Source organism: Coregonus lavaretus, assembly GCF_964263955.1.
Source record: "Coregonus lavaretus genome assembly, chromosome: 4".
NCBI classification, from domain to species: Eukaryota; Metazoa; Chordata; class Actinopteri; order Salmoniformes; family Salmonidae; genus Coregonus; species Coregonus lavaretus.
In genome coordinates, this window is record NC_139991.1 from 36,391,447 (window position 1) to 36,411,050 (window position 19,604).

Genomic DNA, 19,604 nt, shown 5'->3' on the forward strand with positions numbered 1-19,604 from the left:
AACAGATTGGAAGAAACAACAACAGGAACATTTTAAATAAGCTGAAGTAAAAAAATATATTTTTAACATCCCTTTAACTAATTTGGTTACTATACTTATAGTCTCAAAACTCTCCCATTGTTGTGTGTTTTTTCTCTAGCTCTTGCTTCAACGGTGGCACCTGTGTGGATGGCATCAATACCTTCACCTGCCTGTGTCTTCCAGGCTTCACAGGCAGCTACTGCCAGCACGACATCAACGAGTGTGACTCCAAGCCCTGCCTCAACGGTGGCACCTGTCTGGACAGCTACGGCACCTACAAGTGTACCTGCCCTCATGGCTACACTGGAGTCAACTGCCAGGTATGGGCGGGCAGGAGCCATCTTGACTAAGGGCAGTGGGTTCATGTGTTCTGGCTAGGCAGCCATATCTCCTGAGTGCATTTGATTGTATATAATAATTTTCCCTCTATTTTCCCTCTTTCTATTGATATAATTTAATAAACATCTTAGAAACAACTGAGACGTAATAGTGGTAGTCCGCTCAACAGCGAGTGAGTGAGAGTGTGTGTGTTACACATGGGTGTATTTGTGTGTTAATGTGTTTCTGCTCTGCTTGCAGAACCTGGTGCGGTGGTGTGACTCATCTCCCTGTAAGAACGGAGGCTCATGTTGGCAACAGGGCTCCTCATACACCTGTCAGTGTCAGACGGGATGGACCGGCCTCTACTGTGATGTCCCCAGTGTCTCCTGCGAGGTGGCCGCCAAACAGCAAGGTAAGCACACAGAGTAAAAACAATTCCGATTATACAGTGCCTTCAGAAAGTATTCACTCCCCCTGACTTTTTCCACATTTTGTTGTGTTACAGACAGAATTTAAAATTGATTAAATTAAGATTGTTGGTCACTGGCCTACACACAATACACTATAATGTCAAAGTGGAATTATGTTTTTTGAAATTTCTACAAATTAAAATGAAAATCTGAAATGTCTTGAGTCAATAAGTATTCAACCCCTTTGTTATGGCAAGCCTAAATAAGTTCAGGAGTACAAATTTGCTTAACAAGTCACATAATAAATTACAATGATTTTTTTGTTGTTGGGACTACCTCAGCTCTGTACCCCACACATACAATTATCTGTAAGGTCCGCCAGTCGAGCAGTGAATTTCAAACACAGATTCAACCACAAAGAGCAGGGAGGTTTTCCAATGCCTTGTAAAGAACGGCACCTATTGGTAGATGGGGAAAAAAATTAAAAAGCATACATTAAATATCCCTTTGAGCATGGTGAAGTTATTAATTACACTTTGGATGGTGTATCAATACACCCAGTCACTACAAAGATACAGGTGTCATTCCTAACTCAGTTGCCAGAGCGGAAGGAAACCGCTCAGGGATTTCACCATGAGACCAATGGTGACTTTAAAACAGTTAGTGTTTAATGGCTGTGATAGGAGAAAACTGAGGATGGATCAACAACATTGTAGTTTCTCCACAATACTAACCTAATTGACAGAGTGAAAAGAAGGAAGCCTGTACAGAATACAAATATATATATATATATATATATATATATATATCCAAAACATGCATTCTGTTTTTGCAAAAAGGCACTAAGGTAATACAGCAAAACAAATGTAGCAAATCAATTAACTTTTTGTCCTGAATACAAAGTGTTATGCTTGGGGCAAATCCAATACAACACATTACTGAGTACCACTCTCCATATTTTCAAGCATAGTGGTGCCTGCATCATGTTATGGGTATGCTTGTAATTGTTAAGGACTGGGGAGTTTTTCAGGATAAAAAAGAAACGGAATGGAGCTAAGCACAGACAAAATCCTAGAGGAAAACCTGGGAGATTCATTCACCTTTCAGCAGGACAATAACCTGAAACACAAGGCCAAATCTACACTGGAGTTGCTTACCAAGAAGACAGTGAATGTTCCTGAGTGGCAGAGTTACAGTTTAGACTTAAATCTGCTTGAAAATCTATGGCAAGACTTAAATGGTTGTCTAGCAATGATCAACAACCAATTTGACAGAGCTTGAAGAATTTTGAAAATAATAATGGGCAAATATTGCACAATCCAGGTGTGCAAAGCTCTTATAGACTTACCCAGAAAGCCTCACAGCTGTAATCACTGCCAAAGGTAATTCTAACATATATTGACTCAGGGATGTGAATACTTACAGTGAGGGAAAAAAGTATTTGATCCCCTGCTGATTTTGTACGTTTGCCCACTGACAAAGAAATGATCAGTCTATCATTTTAATGGTAGGTTTATTTGAACAGTGAGAGACAGAATAACAACAAAACAATCCAGAAAAACGCATGTCAAAAATTTTATAAATTGATTTGCATTTTAATGAGGGAAATAAGTATTTGACCCCCTCTCAATCAGAAAGATTTCTGGCTCCCAGGTGTCTTTTATACAGGTAACGAGCTGAGATTAGGAGCACACTCTTAAAGGGAGTGCTCCTAATCTCAGCTTGTTACCTGTATAAAAGACACCTGTCCACAGAAGCAATCAATCAATCAGATTACAAACTCTCCACCATGGCCAAGACCAAAGAGCTCTCCAAGGATGTCAGGGACAAGATTGTAGACCTACACAAGGCTGGAATGGGCTACAAGACCATCGCCAAGCAGCTTGGTGAGAAGGTGACAACAGTTGGTGCGATTATTCGCAAATGGAAGAAACACAAAATAACTGTCAATCTCCCTCGGCCTGGAGCTCCATGCAAGATCTCACCTTGTGGAGTTGCAATGATCATGAGAACGGTGAGGAATCAGCCCAAAACTACACGGGAGGATCTTGTCAATGATCTCAAGGCAGCTGGGACCATAGTCACCAAGAAAACAATTGGTAACACACTACGCCGTGAAGGACTGAAATCCTGCAGTGCCCGCAAGGTCCCCCTGCTCAAGAAAGCAGCACATATACAGGCTCGTCTGAAGTTTGCCAACTGGGAGAAAGTGGTCAGATGAGACCAAAATCGAGCTCTTTGGCATCAACTCAACTCGCCGTGTTTGGAGGAGGAGGAATGCTGCCTATGGCCCCAAGAACACCATCCCCACTGTCAAACATGGAGGTGGAAACATTATGCTTTGGGGGTGTTTTTCTGCTAAGGGGACAGGACAACTTCACCGCATCAAAGGGACGATGGATGGGGCCATGTACCGTCAAATCTTGGGTGAGAACCTCCTTCCCTCAGCCAGGGCATTGAAAATGGGTCGTGGATGGGTATTCCAGCATGACAATGACCCAAAACACACGGCCAAGGCAACAAAGAAGTGGCTCAAGAAGAAGTACATTAAGGTCCTGGAGTGGCCTAGCCAGTCTCCAGACCTTAATCCCATAGAAAATCTGTGGAGGGAGCTGAAGGTTCGAGTTGCCAAACGTCAGGCTCGAAACCTTAATGACTTGGAGAAGATCTGCAAAGAGGAGTGGGACAACATCCCTCCTGAGATGTGTGCAAACCTGGTGGCCAACTACAAGAAACGTCTGACCTCTGTGATTGCCAACAAGGGTTTTGCCACCAAGTACTAAGTCATGTTTTGCAGAGGGGTCAAATACTTATTTCCCTCATTAAAATGCAAATCAATTTACAACATTTTTGACATGCGTTTTTCTGGATTTATGTGTTGTTATTCTGTCTCTCACTGTTCAAATAAACCTACCATTAAAATTATAGACTGATCATGTCTTTGTCAGTGGGCAAACGTACATTTTTTAAAATTTTATTTTTTGATTTCACCTTTATTTAACCAGGTAAGCCAGTTGAGAACAAGTTCTCATTTACAACTGCGACCTGGCCAAGATAAAGCATAGTAGTGCGATAAAAACAACAACACAGAGTTACATATGGGGTAAAAAAAACATAAAGTCAAAAAAAATACAACAGAAAATATATATACAGTGTGTGCAAATGTAGCAAGTTATGGAGGTAAGGCAATAAATAGGCTATAGTGCAAAATAATTACAATTAGTATTAACACTGGAATGCTAGATGTGCAAGAGATTATGTGCAAATAGAGATACTGGGGTGCAAAAGAGCAAAATAAATAACAATATAGGGATGAGGTAGTTGGGTGGGCTAATTTCAGATGGGCTGTGTACAGGTGCAGTGATCGGTAAGGTGCTCTGACAACTGATGCTTAAAGTTAGTGAGGGAGATAAGAGTCTCCAGCTTCAGAGATTTTTGCAATTCGTTCCAGTCATTGGCAGCAGAGAACTGGAAGGAATGGCGGCCAAAGGAGGTGTTGGCTTTGGGAATGACCAGTGAGATATACCTGCTGGAGCGCAGACTACGGGTGGGTGCTGCTATGGTGACCAATGAGCTAAGATAAGGCGGGGATTTGCCTAGCAGTGATTTATAGATGGCCTGGAGCCAGTGGGTTTGACGACGAACATGTAGTGAGGACCAGCCAACAAGAGCGTACAGGTCACAGTGGTGGGTAGTGTATGGGGCTTTGGAGACAAAACGGATGGCACTGTGATAGACTACATCCAATTTGCTGAGTAGAGTGTTGGAGGCTATTTTGTAAATGACATCGCCGAAGTCAAGGATCGGTAGGATAGTCAGTTTTACGAGGGCATGTTTGGCAGCATGAGTGAAGGAGGCTTTGTTGCGAAATAGGAAGCCGATTCTAGATTTAACTTTGGATTGGAGATTCTTAATGTGAGTCTGGAAGGAGAGTTTACAGTCTAACCAGACACCTAGGTATTTGTAGTTGTCCACATACTCTAGGTCAGACCCGTCGAGAGTGGTGATTCTAGTCGGGTGGGCGGGTGCCAGCAGCGTTCGATTGAAGAGCATGCATTTAGTTTTACTAGTGTTTAAGAGCAGTTGGAGGCTACTGAAGGAGTGTTGTATGGCATTGAAGCTCGTTTGGAGGTTTGTTAACACAGTGTCCAATGAAGGGCCAGATGTATACAAAATGGTGTCGTCTGCGTAGAGGTGGATCTGAGAGTCACCAGCAGCAAGAGCTGCTTCAAAATCAGCAGGGGATCAAATACTTTTTTCCCTCACTGTATGTAATTTTAAATATTTCTGTATTTCATTTTCAATAAATTTGCAAACTTTTCTAAAAACATGTTTTGATTTTGTCATTATGGGGTATTGTGTGTGTATATGGGTGAGATTTTTTTTTATTATCCATTTTTAATTCACACAACAAAATGTGGAATACAGTGGGGGAAAAAGTATTTAGTCAGCCACCAATTGTGCAAGTTCTCCCACTTAAAAAGATGAGAGAGGCCTGTAATTTTCATCATAGGTACACGTCAACTATGACAGACAAATTGAGAAAAAAAATTCTAATAAATTGAATTTATTTGCAAATTATGGTGGAAAATAAGATTTGGTCACCTACAAACAAGCAAGATTTCTGGCTCTCACAGACCTGTAACTTCTTCTTTAAGAGGCTCCTCTGTCCTCCACTCGTTACCTGTATTAATGGCACCTGTTTGAACTTGTTATCAGTATAAAAGACACCTGTCCACAACCTCAAACAGTCACACTCCAAACTCCACTATGGCCAAGACCAAAGAGCTGTCAAAGGACACCAGAAACAACATTGTAGACCTGCACCAGGCTGGGAAGACTGAATCTGCAATAGGTAAGCAGCTTGGTTTGAAGAAATCAACTGTGGGAGCAATTATTAGGAAATGGAAGACATACTGATAATCTCCCTCGATCTGGGGCTCCACGCAAGATCTCACCCCGTGGGGTCAAAATGATCACAAGAATGGTGAGCAAAAATCCCAGAACCACACGGGGGGACCTAGTGAAGGACCTGCAGAGAGCTGGGACCAAAGTAACAAAGCCTACCATCAGTAACACACTACGCCGCCAGGGACTCAAATCCTGCAGTGCCAGACGTGTCCCCCTGCTTAAGCCAGTACATGTCCAGGCCCGTCTGAAGTTTGCTAGAGTCCATTTGGATGATCCAGAAGAGGATTGGAAGAATGTCATATGGTCAGATGAAACCAAAATAGAACTTTTTGGTAAAAACTCAACTCGTCGTGTTTGGAGGACAAAGAATGTTGAGTTGCATCCAAAGAACACCATACCTACTGTGAAGCATGGGGGTGGAAACATCATGCTTTGGGGCTGTTTTTCTGCAAAGGGACCAGGATGACTGATCCGTGTAAAGGAAAGAATGAATGGGGCCATGTATCGTGAGATTTTGAGTGAAAACCTCCTTCCATCAGCAAGGGCATTGAAGATGAAACGTGGCTGGGTCTTTCAGCATGACAATGATCCCAAACACACCGCCCGGGCAACGAAGGAGTGGCTTCGTAAGAAGCATTTCAAGGTCCTGGAGTGGCCTAGCCAGTCTCCAGATCTCAACCCCATAGAAAATCTTTGGAGGGAGTTGAAAGTCCGTGTTGCCCAGCGACAGCCCCAAAACATCACTGCTCTAGAGGAGATCTGCATGGAGGAATGGGACAAAATACCAGCAACCGTGTGAAAACCTTGTGAAGACTTACAGAAAACGTTTGACCTGTGTCATTACCAACAAAGGGTATATAACAAAGTATTGAGAAACTTTTGTTATTGACCAAATACTTATTTTCCACCATAATTTGCAAATAAATTCATAAAAAATCCTACAATGTGATTTTCTGGATTTCTTTTTCTCATTTTGTCTGTCATAGTTGATGTGTACCTATGATGAAAATGACAGGCCTCTCTCATCTTTTTAAGTGGGAGAACTTGCACAATTGGTGGCTGACTAAATACTTTTTTTCCCCACTGTAAGTGGAGGAGTATGAATACTTTCTGAAGGCACTGTATCTAACTATTAGACAGTTAATTTAGTCGAGACAGAGCACAAATCGTTCTGACCATCTCTAGGCCAAGCAGACAAAGATCCAATTTTGCATGTAAAATTGACCAATACAGGATGGTTAGGGGATGGTAAGAACATGTTTGTGTGCTTTGTATGCTGTGTGTGTGTGTGTACATATGTGTATGCTACATATATATGTATACACCCCCCCCTCCCTCTTGTCTGAAGGTGTGGAGGTGGCTCACCTGTGTCGTAACTCGGGCCAGTGTCTGGATGCTGGCAACACCCACTACTGCCGCTGCCAGGCGGGCTACACGGGCAGCTACTGCCAGGAACAGGTGGACGAGTGCTCCCCCAACCCTTGCCAGAACGGTGCCACCTGCACAGACTACCTGGGAGGGTACAGCTGTGAGGTATATATGCTCTAGCTAGCAAATCTGAATCAACACAAACACATAAATTATTATTAATACGTTATCCTTAATTTATGCAATTAAAGGCCCACTCCGTAATTCCAAGCACAACAAAAACGACAGCCCCGCCACTTGGTGTGCTACAGTATAATCTCTCTTTCTCTCAAGGGTAGGGTGTCAAAATTCAAGATACCTAACATTGCTCTACTTTCACACTGTTCTAATATCAAGTGTATGGACCAGGTCTCCCTTGAGTAGGGTTGCAATATTCCGGAAACTTTCAATAAATTACCAGATTTTCCAGAAATCCTGTTTGGAGGAATCAGGAGGGAATAAGCAGGAAATCCGGAATCCTCCAACCAGGATTTCTGGAAAATCTGGGAATTTATTGAACGTTTCCTGAATTTTGCAACCCTACTCAAGACCTGGTCTATACACTTGATATTAGAACAGTGTGAAAGTAGAGCAATGTTAGGTATCTTGAATCATGTGTCAGATAAGATAGTACTTAATTTCTCTGGTATTTGAATGGTTTTGGTCTGGTTTGTCTCTGTCAGTGTCTTCCTGGGTACCACGGGGTGAACTGCTCCAAGGAGATCAACGAATGTCTGTCTCAGCCCTGTCAGCACGGGGGCACCTGCATCGACCTCATCAATACCTACAAATGCTCCTGTCCCAGAGGAACACAAGGTACACACTAGCGCATGCACACACACACAAAGGCAATCTCATAAAAATCTCTCATCAGTCTACCACTGAAAAACAAGCACAGAACAGTTAGTAGCAGCATATTATTCATGTATTTCCATTCGGTAGTAGACTAAGAGGAGCTCTATGCTAAATTACATAGAATTAGATGCATGTAATTCTATTTCTATACTGAATTCCACCTAATCCTCAGCCCACCCCTTCCCCAGGCATTCACTGTGAGATCAACCTGGACGACTGCAACCCCTCTATGGACCCTCTGACCAACGAGCCCAAGTGTTTCAACAAGGGTCAGTGTGTGGACAGAGTGGGGGGCTACCACTGCATGTGTCCCGCTGGCTACGTAGGGGAGCGCTGCGAGGGTGACGTCAACGAGTGCCTGTCGGACCCCTGCGACCCGCGAGGCTCCTACAACTGTGTCCAGCTCACCAACAGCTACCGCTGCGAGTGTCGCACTGGATACACAGGTACTGACCATACCCTACGCACCTAAAATAAATTGGATTATTCTGTGTTTATGACAGATTTTACACAACAATGAAAAAAACAAACATTGTCCACACATTTGTAATGTACATAAATAACAGACATTGTTCTCCCTCTCAACTCCAGGCCAGCGCTGTGACAAGGTGTTTGACGGCTGTAAGGGGAGACCGTGTAGGAACGGAGGATCGTGTGCAGTGGCCAGTAACAACCCCGATGGATTCATCTGCAAATGCCCACCGGTGAGCACATTTACATTTGAGTCATTTAACAGACACTCTCATCCAGAGCGATTTACAGTTGTGAGTGCATACATTTTTGTAATGGTCCCCGTGTGAATCGAACCCACAACCCTGGCATTGCAAGCGCCTTGCTCTACCAACCGAGCCACACACCACTGACCAGAACACAAACTCTAAATTCACCCTGGCCATAATGGCAACATATTCCCCATATAGAGCAAAAGGGAACAGGGTGACATTTTTGACGTAGCCCCTGGCTCCCTCTGTATTTCCATCCACAATTTAGCATCTCATTTAGCATAATTATTTACAGTGGGGGAAAAAAGTATTTAGTCAGCCACCAAGTTCTCCCACTTAAAAAGATGAGAGAGGCCTGTAATTTTCATCATAGGTACACGTCAACTATGACAGACAAAATGAGAAAAATAAATCCAGAAAATAACATTGTAGGATTTTTTATGAATTTATTTGCAAATTATAATAATAAATAATATGCCATTTAGCAGACACTTTTATCCAAAGCGACTTACAGTCATGCGTGCATACATTTTTTGTGTATGGGTGGTCCCGGGGATCGAACCCACTACCTTGGCGTTACAAGCGCCGTGCTCTACCAGCTGAGCTACAGAGGACCACCCATACACAAAATTCCACCCATTATGGTGGAAAATAAGTATTTGGTCAATAACAAAAGTTTCTCAATACTTTGTTATATACCCTTTGTTGGCAATGACACAGGTCAAATGTTTTCTGTAAGTCTTCACACACTGTTGCTGGTATTTTGGCCCATTCCTCCATGCAGATCTCCTCTAGAGCAGTGATGTTTTGGGGCTGTCGCTGGGCAACACAGACTTTCAACTCCCTCCAAAGATTTTCTATGGGGTTGAGATCTGGAGACTGGCTAGGCCACTCCAGGACCTTGAAATGCTTCTTACGAAGCCACTCCTTCGTTGCCCGGGCGGTGTGTTTGGGATCATTGTCATGCTGAAAGACCCAGCCACGTTTCATCTTCAATGCCCTTGCTGATGGAAGGAGGTTTTCACTCAAAATCTCACGATACATGGCCCCATTCATTCTTTCCTTTACATTTACATTTTAGTCATTTAGCAGACGCTCTTATCCAGAGCGACTTACAGTTAGTGAATACATATATTTATTTTTTTTTATACTGGCCCCCCGTGGGAATCGAACCCACAACCCTGGCGTTGCAAACGCTATGCTCTATCAACTGAGCTACATCCCTGCCGGTCATTCCCTCCCCTACCCTGGACGAATTGTGCGCCGCCCATGAGTCTCCCGGTCGCGGCCGGCTGCGACAGAGCCTGGATTCGAACCAGGATCTAGTGGCACAGTTAGCACTGCGATGCAGTGCCTTAGACCACTGCGCCACTCAGGAGTCACGGATCAGTCGTCCTGGTCCCTTTGCAGAAAAACAGCCCCAAAGCATGATGTTTCCACCCCCATGCTTCACAGTAGGTATGGTGTTCTTTGGATGCAACTCAACATTCTTTGTCCTCCAAACACGACGAGTTGAGTTTTTACCAAAAAGTTCTATTTTGGTTTCATATGACCATATGACATTCTCCCAATCCTCTTCTGGATCATCCAAATGGACTCTAGCAAACTTCAGACGGGCCTGGACATGTACTGGCTTAAGCAGGGGGACACGTCTGGCACTGCAGGATTTGAGTCCCTGGCGGCGTAGTGTGTTACTGATGGTAGGCTTTGTTACTTTGGTCCCAGCTCTCTGCAGGTCATTCACTAGGTCCCCCCGTGTGGTTCTGGGATTTTTGCTCACCGTTCTTGTGATCATTTTGACCCCACGGAGTGAGATCTTGCGTGGAGTCCCAGATCGAGGGAGATTATCAGTGGTCTTGTATGTCTTCCATTTCCTAATAATTGCTCCCACAGTTGATTTCTTCAAACCAAGCTGCTTACCTATTGCAGATTCAGTCTTCCCAGCCTGGTGCAGGTCTACAATTTTGTTTCTGGTGTCCTTTGACAGCTCTTTGGTCTTGGCCATAGTGGAGTTTGGAGTGTGACTGTTTGAGGTTGTGGACAGGTGTCTTTTATACTGATAACAAGTTCAAACAGGTGCCATTAATATAGGTAACGAGTGGAGGACAGAGGAGCCTCTTAAAGAAGAAGTTACAGGTCTGTGAGAGCCAGAAATCTTGCTTGTTTGTAGGTGACCAAATACTTATTTTCCACCATAATTTGCAAATAAATTCATTAAAAATCCTACAATGTGATTTTCTGGATTTTTTTCCCTCAATTTGTCTTTCATAGTTGACGTGTACCTATGATGAAAATGACAGGCCTCTCTCATCTTTTTATGTGGGAGAACTTGCACAATTGGTGGCTGACTAAATACTTTTTTCCCCCACTGTATGTGTTTGATTAACTTTGTCTCTTTTTTGTATATCTTTGTGGAAAGGGAGCGGTTTGGCGATGCAAAGTAAACGTGTGTGCCAACAGACTGTTTTAAGGTACAACCTCATCTGACCCATCTCTGTGTGTGTCTCTCCAGGGCTACACAGGCTCCTCCTGCGAGTATGACTCACGCTTCTGTGGCAGCCTCAGCTGCAGAAATGGTGGCACCTGTGTCTCCGGCCACCTGAGCCCTCGTTGCCTGTGCCCCGCCGCTTTTACCGGCCCTGAGTGCCAGACTCCCACGGACAGCCCCTGCAACGTCAACCCCTGCTACAACGAGGGCACTTGCCAGAGCACCCCTGACGCACCCTTCTTCCACTGCAGCTGCCCCAACAACTTCAATGGCCTGCTCTGTCACATCCTTGATTACTCCTTTCCCGGTGGGTTCGGCCGGGATATTACGCCACCACCCGAGGTGGAGGTGAGCTGCGAGATCCCGCAGTGCGACGAGTGGGCGGGCAACCACATCTGTGACTCGCTGTGCAACAACCACGCCTGCGGCTGGGACGGCGGCGACTGCTCGCTCAACTTCGATGACCCATGGCAGAACTGCTCGGCGGCGCTGCAGTGCTGGCGGTACTTCAACGACGGGAAGTGCGATGAGCAGTGCAACAGCCCTGGGTGTCTCTACGACGGCTTCGACTGCCAGGGACAGGAGGGACAGTGCAAGTGAGTCTCAGTCCGCCTCGAATATGTCTGTTCCATCTCAACCTCTCACTATCTCACTATGCCCAGTCTCAAACCTATTTCACTCTCAGATGATTATTAAAACATATTAAACCATGAAAGAAGGATGATGATATGTTGTGTTTGTAAGAATGATGAACATTGTCTACTTCCAACTCCTTACGAGTCTACATATCCAAGCAATCTTTTCTAATCTACCTACTTTCTACATTCCTACCTCATCCAATTCCTCTGGCCTTAGTTAACTTAAGTGCTAATCCTAATGTTGACCATGTTAATGCTCTCTCTCCCCAGCCCACTGTATGACCAGTACTGTAAGGACCACTACGCGGACGGCCACTGCGACCAGGGCTGTAACAACGCAGAGTGCGAGTGGGACGGCCTGGACTGCGCCAACAACATGCCCGAGAAGCTAGCTGACGGCCACCTCGTCCTTGTGGTCCACATCCCTCCCGAGCAGTTAAAAAATGGTTTTTCCACGTTCCTCCGTGAGCTCAGCACCGTTTTACACACCAACGTGGTGTTCCGGCGCGACGCCAACGGAGAGCCCATGGTGTTCCCCTACTACGGCAGCGAGCAGGAGCTGGCCAAGCACAACATGAAGCGTTCCACCGACAGCTGGCCCGACTGGGCGGTCGTGCCGGCCAACATGCTGGGCCAGGTGAAGGAGAGCGTGGAGTCCATGGTAAACCCTCCCCGCCGGCGCCGCGAGCTGGACCTCATGCAGGTCAAAGGGTAGGTACACACACTTGTTCACTTTGTTATACATTGCTCAGTGACACGCATTCAATGATACACACACAAATGCACCCACAGTCGCTTGCTCACTCACTCACTCAAACACTCACTCAGACATTACTTGTTCAGTCTTTCCACAGAATTGTCCTTAGATTTGATATTAGAGAGGAGAGTCAGAAGAGGACTTGATTGTTCAAGTGAATCCTTTCCTTCCCTCTTATTGGTCGAATTAACTCTCCCCTTTTCTGGTAGGTCGGTGGTATACCTGGAGATTGATAACCGCCAGTGCTACCAGCAGTCCACGGAATGCTTCCAGAGCGCCACCGACGTCGCCGCGTTCCTGGGAGCACTGGCCTCCAGCGGGAATCTCAATGTTCCTTACATTGAGGCCGTCACCAGTAAGTACCAACATACAGTATCTCTCCAGCTGAAATACTCTCCATTCAAAAATCTCTCTCTCATAAAATATGACTGTATGAAAGTATGAAAATAGACCAATAACTACTTTAATGCTTGTGATTTAGATGATGATGATGGTCACTTTATTTGTATCCATTAGGAAAAATGTCTGTGTCATACAGCATGCCAATATACAGATATTCACATAGACATACGTAGAGCACATAAACATTACATACATAGTACAAGAGTCGTAACCCCATTCTGACATGCTGTACTCTCCCTGCCCCTCTCTCCCAGGTGTGCAGCCCACCCCTGCATCCTCTGAGCTATACCCCATGTACGTGGTGTTCCTGGGGCTGGCTGTGCTGGGCTTCATCTGCCTGGGGGTGCTGGTGTCGCGAAAACGCCGACGGGAGCACGGACAGCTCTGGTTCCCTGAGGGCTTCAAAGTGTCTGAGCCCAGCAAGAAGAAACGCAGAGAGCCCGTAGGAGAGGACTCTGTGGGACTCAAGTAAGTGTGTCTGTGCGTGCGTGTGTGTGTTTCATGTGTGGCTTATCTAACTGGTCTTTCCTATGTCCATCAGGCCACTGAAGAACATTTTGGACATTTCTCTGATGGACGACAGCCAGAATGGATTGTGGGGAGAGGAGGAGCCAGACTCTAGACGCTTTAGGGTAAGAGATCATCTGAAACCTACACAGACCATGTACAACCACTAAATGTATAAAATAGTGTACACATCTGGAAATTGTTGAATTAATGTTAAATACATAAACAGATAATTGCCTTTGCCTGCATAATGTGTATTGTGTGGTCACAGGGATTGTACGGTAGTTGATGGACCATGTTTGTCTCTGTGTTAGTTGGAGGAGCCGGCCATGTTGGACCTGGATGACCGCACTGACCACAGACAATGGACCCAGCAGCACCTGGACGCGGCTGACCTGCGGATCCCTTCCATCGCCCCCACGCCTCCACAGGGAGAGATCGAGAATGACTGCATGGACGTCAATGTCCGAGGCCCAGGTGTGTGAGGATCTCTCTCTTCTCAATTTTTTCTCTCTTCTCTCTCTGGCATACCCCCCTTGTCACATGACTTGTCCCGTGTAGCTCAGTTGGTAGAGCATGGCGCTTGCAATGCCAGGGTTGTGGGTTCGATTCCCACAGGGGGCCAGTATGAAAATGTATGCACTCACTTAACTGTAAGTCGCTCTGTATAAGAGCGTCTGCTAAATGACTAAAATGTAAAATGTAAATGTAGAAGTAACATTAAAGATGTCCTCCAGTGATTAAAAAAACATACCTTTTCCTGTTGAAATGGGATATCCCAAGTATAAATAAATTAAAGTGCACACACTAAAGGGTAAATCAATATGTTATGAGCTAAATAATGTTTTTTAGACACAACTGCAAACTTCAAGGAGTAGGGCATTCAAGGAGTTGGTCTGATGGGAATTTGTGATGTCATTGGCCTCCACCCTTGCTTGAGGGACAATAGAGGAGCAATAACGAAAACAAAAGAGCAAAGGCCCATACCCCCACGCCCACCTATTGAGATGTGCCTTTTGTTAAGTAAATCAGGTGTTAAATGAGGTGAAAAGGAGTCTGGAGTGCCACTCCATGCCATTCCGTTTAAATAAAGTATTTCCCCTCGGTCCTAATGTGTGTTTTTTTTTTCTCTATCTACCACCCTTTCTCTCCCTCCATCCATCTCTCCGTCCATCCCTCTCTCAGACGGTTTCACTCCTCTAATGATCGCATCGTGCAGCGGAGGAGGCCTGGAGATTGGGAACAGTGAGGAGGAGGAGGACCCTTCGGCTGAGATCATCTCTGACTTCATCTACCAGGGCGCCAACCTGCACAACCAGACGGACCGCACGGGTGAGACCGCTCTTCACCTAGCCGCCCGCTACGCCCGTTCCGACGCCGCCAAGCGACTGCTGGAGTCCACGGCCGACGCCAACGTCCAGGACAACATGGGGCGCACTCCGCTGCACGCCGCCGTGGCCGCAGACGCACAGGGAGTCTTCCAGGTACTACTACAGTACTCTAGTAGTAGTGCTCCTTTGAATTAATAAATACATTCATTTTATATGCCACTTTTCATTTGTGGACTATCAAAATGCTTTTCTAAAGCATGTGCAAAAAGGTGCATTTACGTGAATTGAAAATGATATTATATACAATGCCATATGTAGCATTCCCTATTACCAGTTAAGCATTTGGACTTTGCTCTCAGATTTAGCCTGTACTGTACATGTTCACTAAAGGTGTCTGTCTTTTCGTTCAGATTCTCATCCGGAATCGGGCCACTGATCTTGACGCCCGCATGCATGACGGAACGACTCCTCTGATCCTGGCCGCCCGATTGGCTGTGGAAGGCATGGTGGATGAGCTTATTAACTGCCATGCTGATGCCAACGCCATCGATGACTTTGGTAGGTTACACTGATTTTACTTTGGTTGTATTCACATCATATCTCCCACACAGTGTACTAATGGAATTTGCCCTTAACCGGCTGACCCATCTTCATGGACTGTAGCCCTCATGGTCTAGGAATTTGCAGGTTATTTGAATTTGTATTAAATCATCATTCCTTTTATTTTTTTTATTTTTTTCTCCAGGTAAATCTGCCCTTCATTGGGCTTCAGCTGTCAACAACGTGGATGCTGCCATGGTGTTGCTGAAGAATGGCGCCAACAAAGACATGCAGAACAACAAGGTGAAAAACATGGCTCACACATCTCACACAAACATGGCTCTTACATCTCACACTAGTTGACACACTAGTGAAACTACTACTTGCCAACTTGTGTAGTTGTTATGTGTGTAATTGTTACATGCTCAATGGTGTATTTCGAAATGTTGAGAAATATACTAAAAGCTCATTGTGCAATGTCATTCCAGTAAATGCCACCATTGTTCAGGGGATCAAAGAATAATCACAATCGAATGTAAAATAAAGTATTGTATTAAAACATTTTCTCACTCACTGTTTGCTGTCTCTCTAGGAGGAAACTCCTCTCTTTCTGGCAGCCAGAGAGGGCAGTTACGAGACGGCCAAGGTGCTGCTGGAGCACTTTGCCAACCGCGAGATCACCGACCACCTGGACCAGCTGCCCCGGGACATCGCCCAGGAGCGAATGCACCATGACATCATCCATCTGCTCGATGAGTACAACCTGGTGAGGAGCCCAGGGCTCCATAATGGGACCCTGAGCGCCACCAGCCTGTCCCCACCTCTGTGCTCCCCCAACGGATACCTGGGCAGCCTCAAGCCCACCGCCTTGGGCAAGAAGGTCCGCAAGCCAGGCTTTGGAGGGAAGGACGGCGGCAAAGATATGAGGATACGGAAGAAGAAGTCCCTGGACGGGAAGGGCAGTCTGCTGGACAGCTCGGCCGTCCTCTCGCCCGTCGACTCCCAGGAGTCGCCCCACGGGTACCTGTCCGACGTGGCGTCGCCGCCGATGACGTCGCCATTCCAGCAGTCTCCGCCCATGTCGTTCAACCACCTGCAAGGCAGTGGAGACAGCCACCTGGGTCAGATGGGCATGGGCATGGGCAAGGGGCAGGACATTGGGCGTATGCCCTTTGACCCGAACCCTCCCCGCCTGTCCCACCTGCCCGTTTCCAGCCCCGGCAGCCAGGGAACCATCACTATGGCCATGGGCGGCGCTGGGGGTAGAGGACAGTGTGATTGGCACTCCAGGATGCACCCGGGTCTCGGGCAGCAGGGCGGCTTCAACCAAGGCCTTCCCATGATGGCTCCCCTCCACGGGGTCCCCACCGCCACCCTGTCCAGGATCATGGGCTACCAGGGCCTGCAGACCAGTCATCTGGGCACGCCGCCCCACCTCATGCAGCAGATGCACTCCCGGCAGAACCCACAGCTCCAGCATCAGAACTCCAACTCCACCACAGCCGGCCAGGTCCTGAGCCAGAGCTTCCTGAGCAGCGAGCTGAGCGGCTCGGACCTGCAGCAAGGCAACGGGGCAGGCCGCTCGGTCGCTATCCACACCATCCTCCCCCAGGAGACCCAGATTCTCGGCACACAGTTCCTCACCCCACCCTCCCAGCACAGCTATTCCAGCCCTATGGACAACACACCCAATCACCAGCTGCAGGTGCCTGACCACCCCTTTCTAACTCCCTCCCCCGGATCCCCTGACCAATGGTCCAGCTCCTCTCCACATTCCAATATGTCTGATTGGTCAGAGGGCATCTCCAGTCCACCAATGAGTTTGCATTCTCAGATGGGCCTTATCCCTAACCAGTTTAAGTAGAGTGGGTCACAGAGGACAATGGACAGAAGAACTCGTCAATAGGAAAACAAAACAAAAAATACTTTTAGATGGACAAAGGATAAGACAGCTGACCTGACTGAAGATTCTCCTTTTTTATTACCAATTTTTATACTAACGACAATAACTGTTTTTATTTGTATTTATTTATGTACTTTTTTGACATGATATAAAGAAGATGCTTTTATATTTATGCGTAAAAAAAATTGGAAGGGAACCTGGGCTGTGTGTGCGGGGAGACTGGACAGGGGGTCAGGAAAGGAGTATGTCTATCTACTGTGACTGAGACTACTGACTTATTGGTGTCTTATGTTGCTCTCATCACTGGATCGTGCACCAATTTTCACTGTTTTATTTTGGGAGTGCATTGTCATTATGATGCTTTGTATAATATATATTTTGTTGTAAAAGTTCCAGTATTAATTGATTAGATGTATAACCTCTTATTTTTTAACTGAAGCAAGTTTGTTACTGAACTACAATTCATTAAGTCTTAACACTGAGTATGTACTAGAGGATGGATGATCGAACCTGTGTCTTAAAATGTGTCCAAAATGCCACCCCTGTCAGTTAAACGGTTGGTGTCTGCGGTAAAATGAGTTTGGGGGATTTGAATGGGACCAGATTACTTAATCAGATTTTTTTTATTAAACAACGAGCGGTAGTATCTTCTGTTCCTCATCTGTTGAGTCCGTCTGGGAAACTGTGTTAACTGAAAGTGCAACGGTAAGCTGGGTTAAAGACAAATTACATCTTACACATGCCTTATTCTACAATGGTGTGTCACGGTTATTTTGCTTCTTTGAAGGAAAATATGTAATGTTTGGTGAGATTCCCAGTGAGTGTCCTCTAAATCGAGGATGCTTTTTGTGGAAGTTCTTCTTGTGTGTTTGACATCACCTGCGCTTTGTGGGGAGCATGGTTTAGGTGTCACGTTTATAAACTAGATCAGAGATAAGTGTTTAATTAATGTAATTCAAAAGTGTATGTACATGCAAAGTTTGCAAACAAAAGGTATTTCCTGTCAAAAATGAGTTGTGAAATATCATCTTGATTCAATAAAGGGCACTGTTAAGCTTACAGTTATGGATTTATTTTTGTATTCTTTATTAACGTTACATGCACACAATAATGTGATTATTGTGGGTAGTCAGATTAATAAAATAGTTAGATTAGAACGTTTACATGCTTTGCAAGAAGAACGATTTCCCTAATAATCCTGTTTACATGGACACATCTGAAATCAGGCTACCTGATGTGACTTTGATAAATGCAGTTAGTGCATTCATCTTAAGATAGCTAGCTGGGACAACCACATATCACAGTCATAGTAAGTACATTTTTCCTCAAAGTAGCTATCAGCAAAGTCAGAGCTAGTAAGGGGGAAATGCATTTTTTTCTCTTTATTCAACCCGCCCACCACCCACCCTCCCTTCATCCACACAATATTTGATGACCCTAAACCCGACTGCGGGTTATGAGTCAACTTGGCACTGCATTACTGTTTCTGACAGACACACAGAGACAAAGGATATTCACAGTTTACTAGGTATACCTGGGTCGGACCCCCCTTTGCCTCCATAAACAGCCTGAATTATTCGGAGCATTCTACAAGGTGTCTGAAACATTCCACAGGGATGTTGGTCCATGCTGACACGATGGCATCAAGCAGTTGCTGCAGATTGGATGGCGGTACATTCATGCTGCGAACAGCCCGTTCTATCCATCTGAAAGATGCTCTATTGGGTTGAGGTCTGGGGACTGCACAGGCCACTCAAGTAAACTGAACTCGCTGTCATGTTCCAGGCAGTAGCGGTGCGTGGGTAAAATCACTGGGCAAGCCAAACCAGTAAAAAAGCCAAATTACAACCTACAGTGAGGGAAAAAATTATTTTTATCCCCTGCTGATTTTGTAAGTTTGCCCACTGACAAAGACATGATCAGTCTATAATTTTAATGGTTGGTGTATTTGAACAGTGAGAGACAGAATAACAACAAAAAAATCCAGAAAAACGCATGTCAAAAATCTTATAAATTGATTTGCATTTTAATGAGGGAAATAAGTATTTGACCCCTCTGCAAAACATGACTTAGTACTTGGTGGCAAAATCCTTGTTGGCAATCACAGAGGTCAGACGTTTCTTGTAGTTGGCCACCAGGTTTTCACACATCTCAGGAGGGATTTTGTCCCACTCCTCTTTGCAGATCTTCTCCAAGTCATTAAGGTTTCGAGGCTGACGTTTGGCAACTCGAACCTTCAGCTCCCTCCACAGATTTTCTATGGGATTAAGGTCTGGAGACTGGCTAGGCCACTCCAGGACCTTAATGTGCTTCTTCTTGAGCCACTCCTTTGTTGCCTTGGCCGTGTGTTTTGGGTCATTGTCATGCTGGAATACCCATCCACGACCCATT

The 19,604-nt window shown here is 45.4% G+C and overlaps 1 protein-coding gene across 1 annotated transcript in view; it reads left to right on the plus strand.

Moving 5' to 3' along the window:
* Positions 1 to 18,274, plus strand: part of LOC311128221 (neurogenic locus notch homolog protein 1-like) — a 56,924-nt gene extending 38,650 nt beyond the window's left edge. Inside the window, exons 19-34 of the mRNA XM_084160255.1 lie at positions 140 to 341; positions 601 to 754; positions 7,012 to 7,196; positions 7,754 to 7,886; positions 8,114 to 8,371; positions 8,517 to 8,629; positions 11,160 to 11,731; positions 12,044 to 12,484; positions 12,740 to 12,885; positions 13,187 to 13,400; positions 13,474 to 13,564; positions 13,754 to 13,916; positions 14,625 to 14,923; positions 15,181 to 15,328; positions 15,516 to 15,613; positions 15,903 to 18,274. Of these exons, the coding sequence (XP_084016381.1) occupies positions 140 to 341; positions 601 to 754; positions 7,012 to 7,196; positions 7,754 to 7,886; positions 8,114 to 8,371; positions 8,517 to 8,629; positions 11,160 to 11,731; positions 12,044 to 12,484; positions 12,740 to 12,885; positions 13,187 to 13,400; positions 13,474 to 13,564; positions 13,754 to 13,916; positions 14,625 to 14,923; positions 15,181 to 15,328; positions 15,516 to 15,613; positions 15,903 to 17,174 (4,489 nt within the window). The 3' untranslated portion in view covers positions 17,175 to 18,274. The remainder of the gene's footprint in view (positions 1 to 139; positions 342 to 600; positions 755 to 7,011; positions 7,197 to 7,753; positions 7,887 to 8,113; positions 8,372 to 8,516; positions 8,630 to 11,159; positions 11,732 to 12,043; positions 12,485 to 12,739; positions 12,886 to 13,186; positions 13,401 to 13,473; positions 13,565 to 13,753; positions 13,917 to 14,624; positions 14,924 to 15,180; positions 15,329 to 15,515; positions 15,614 to 15,902) is intronic.
* The last annotated feature ends 1,330 nt before the right edge of the window (positions 18,275 to 19,604 follow it).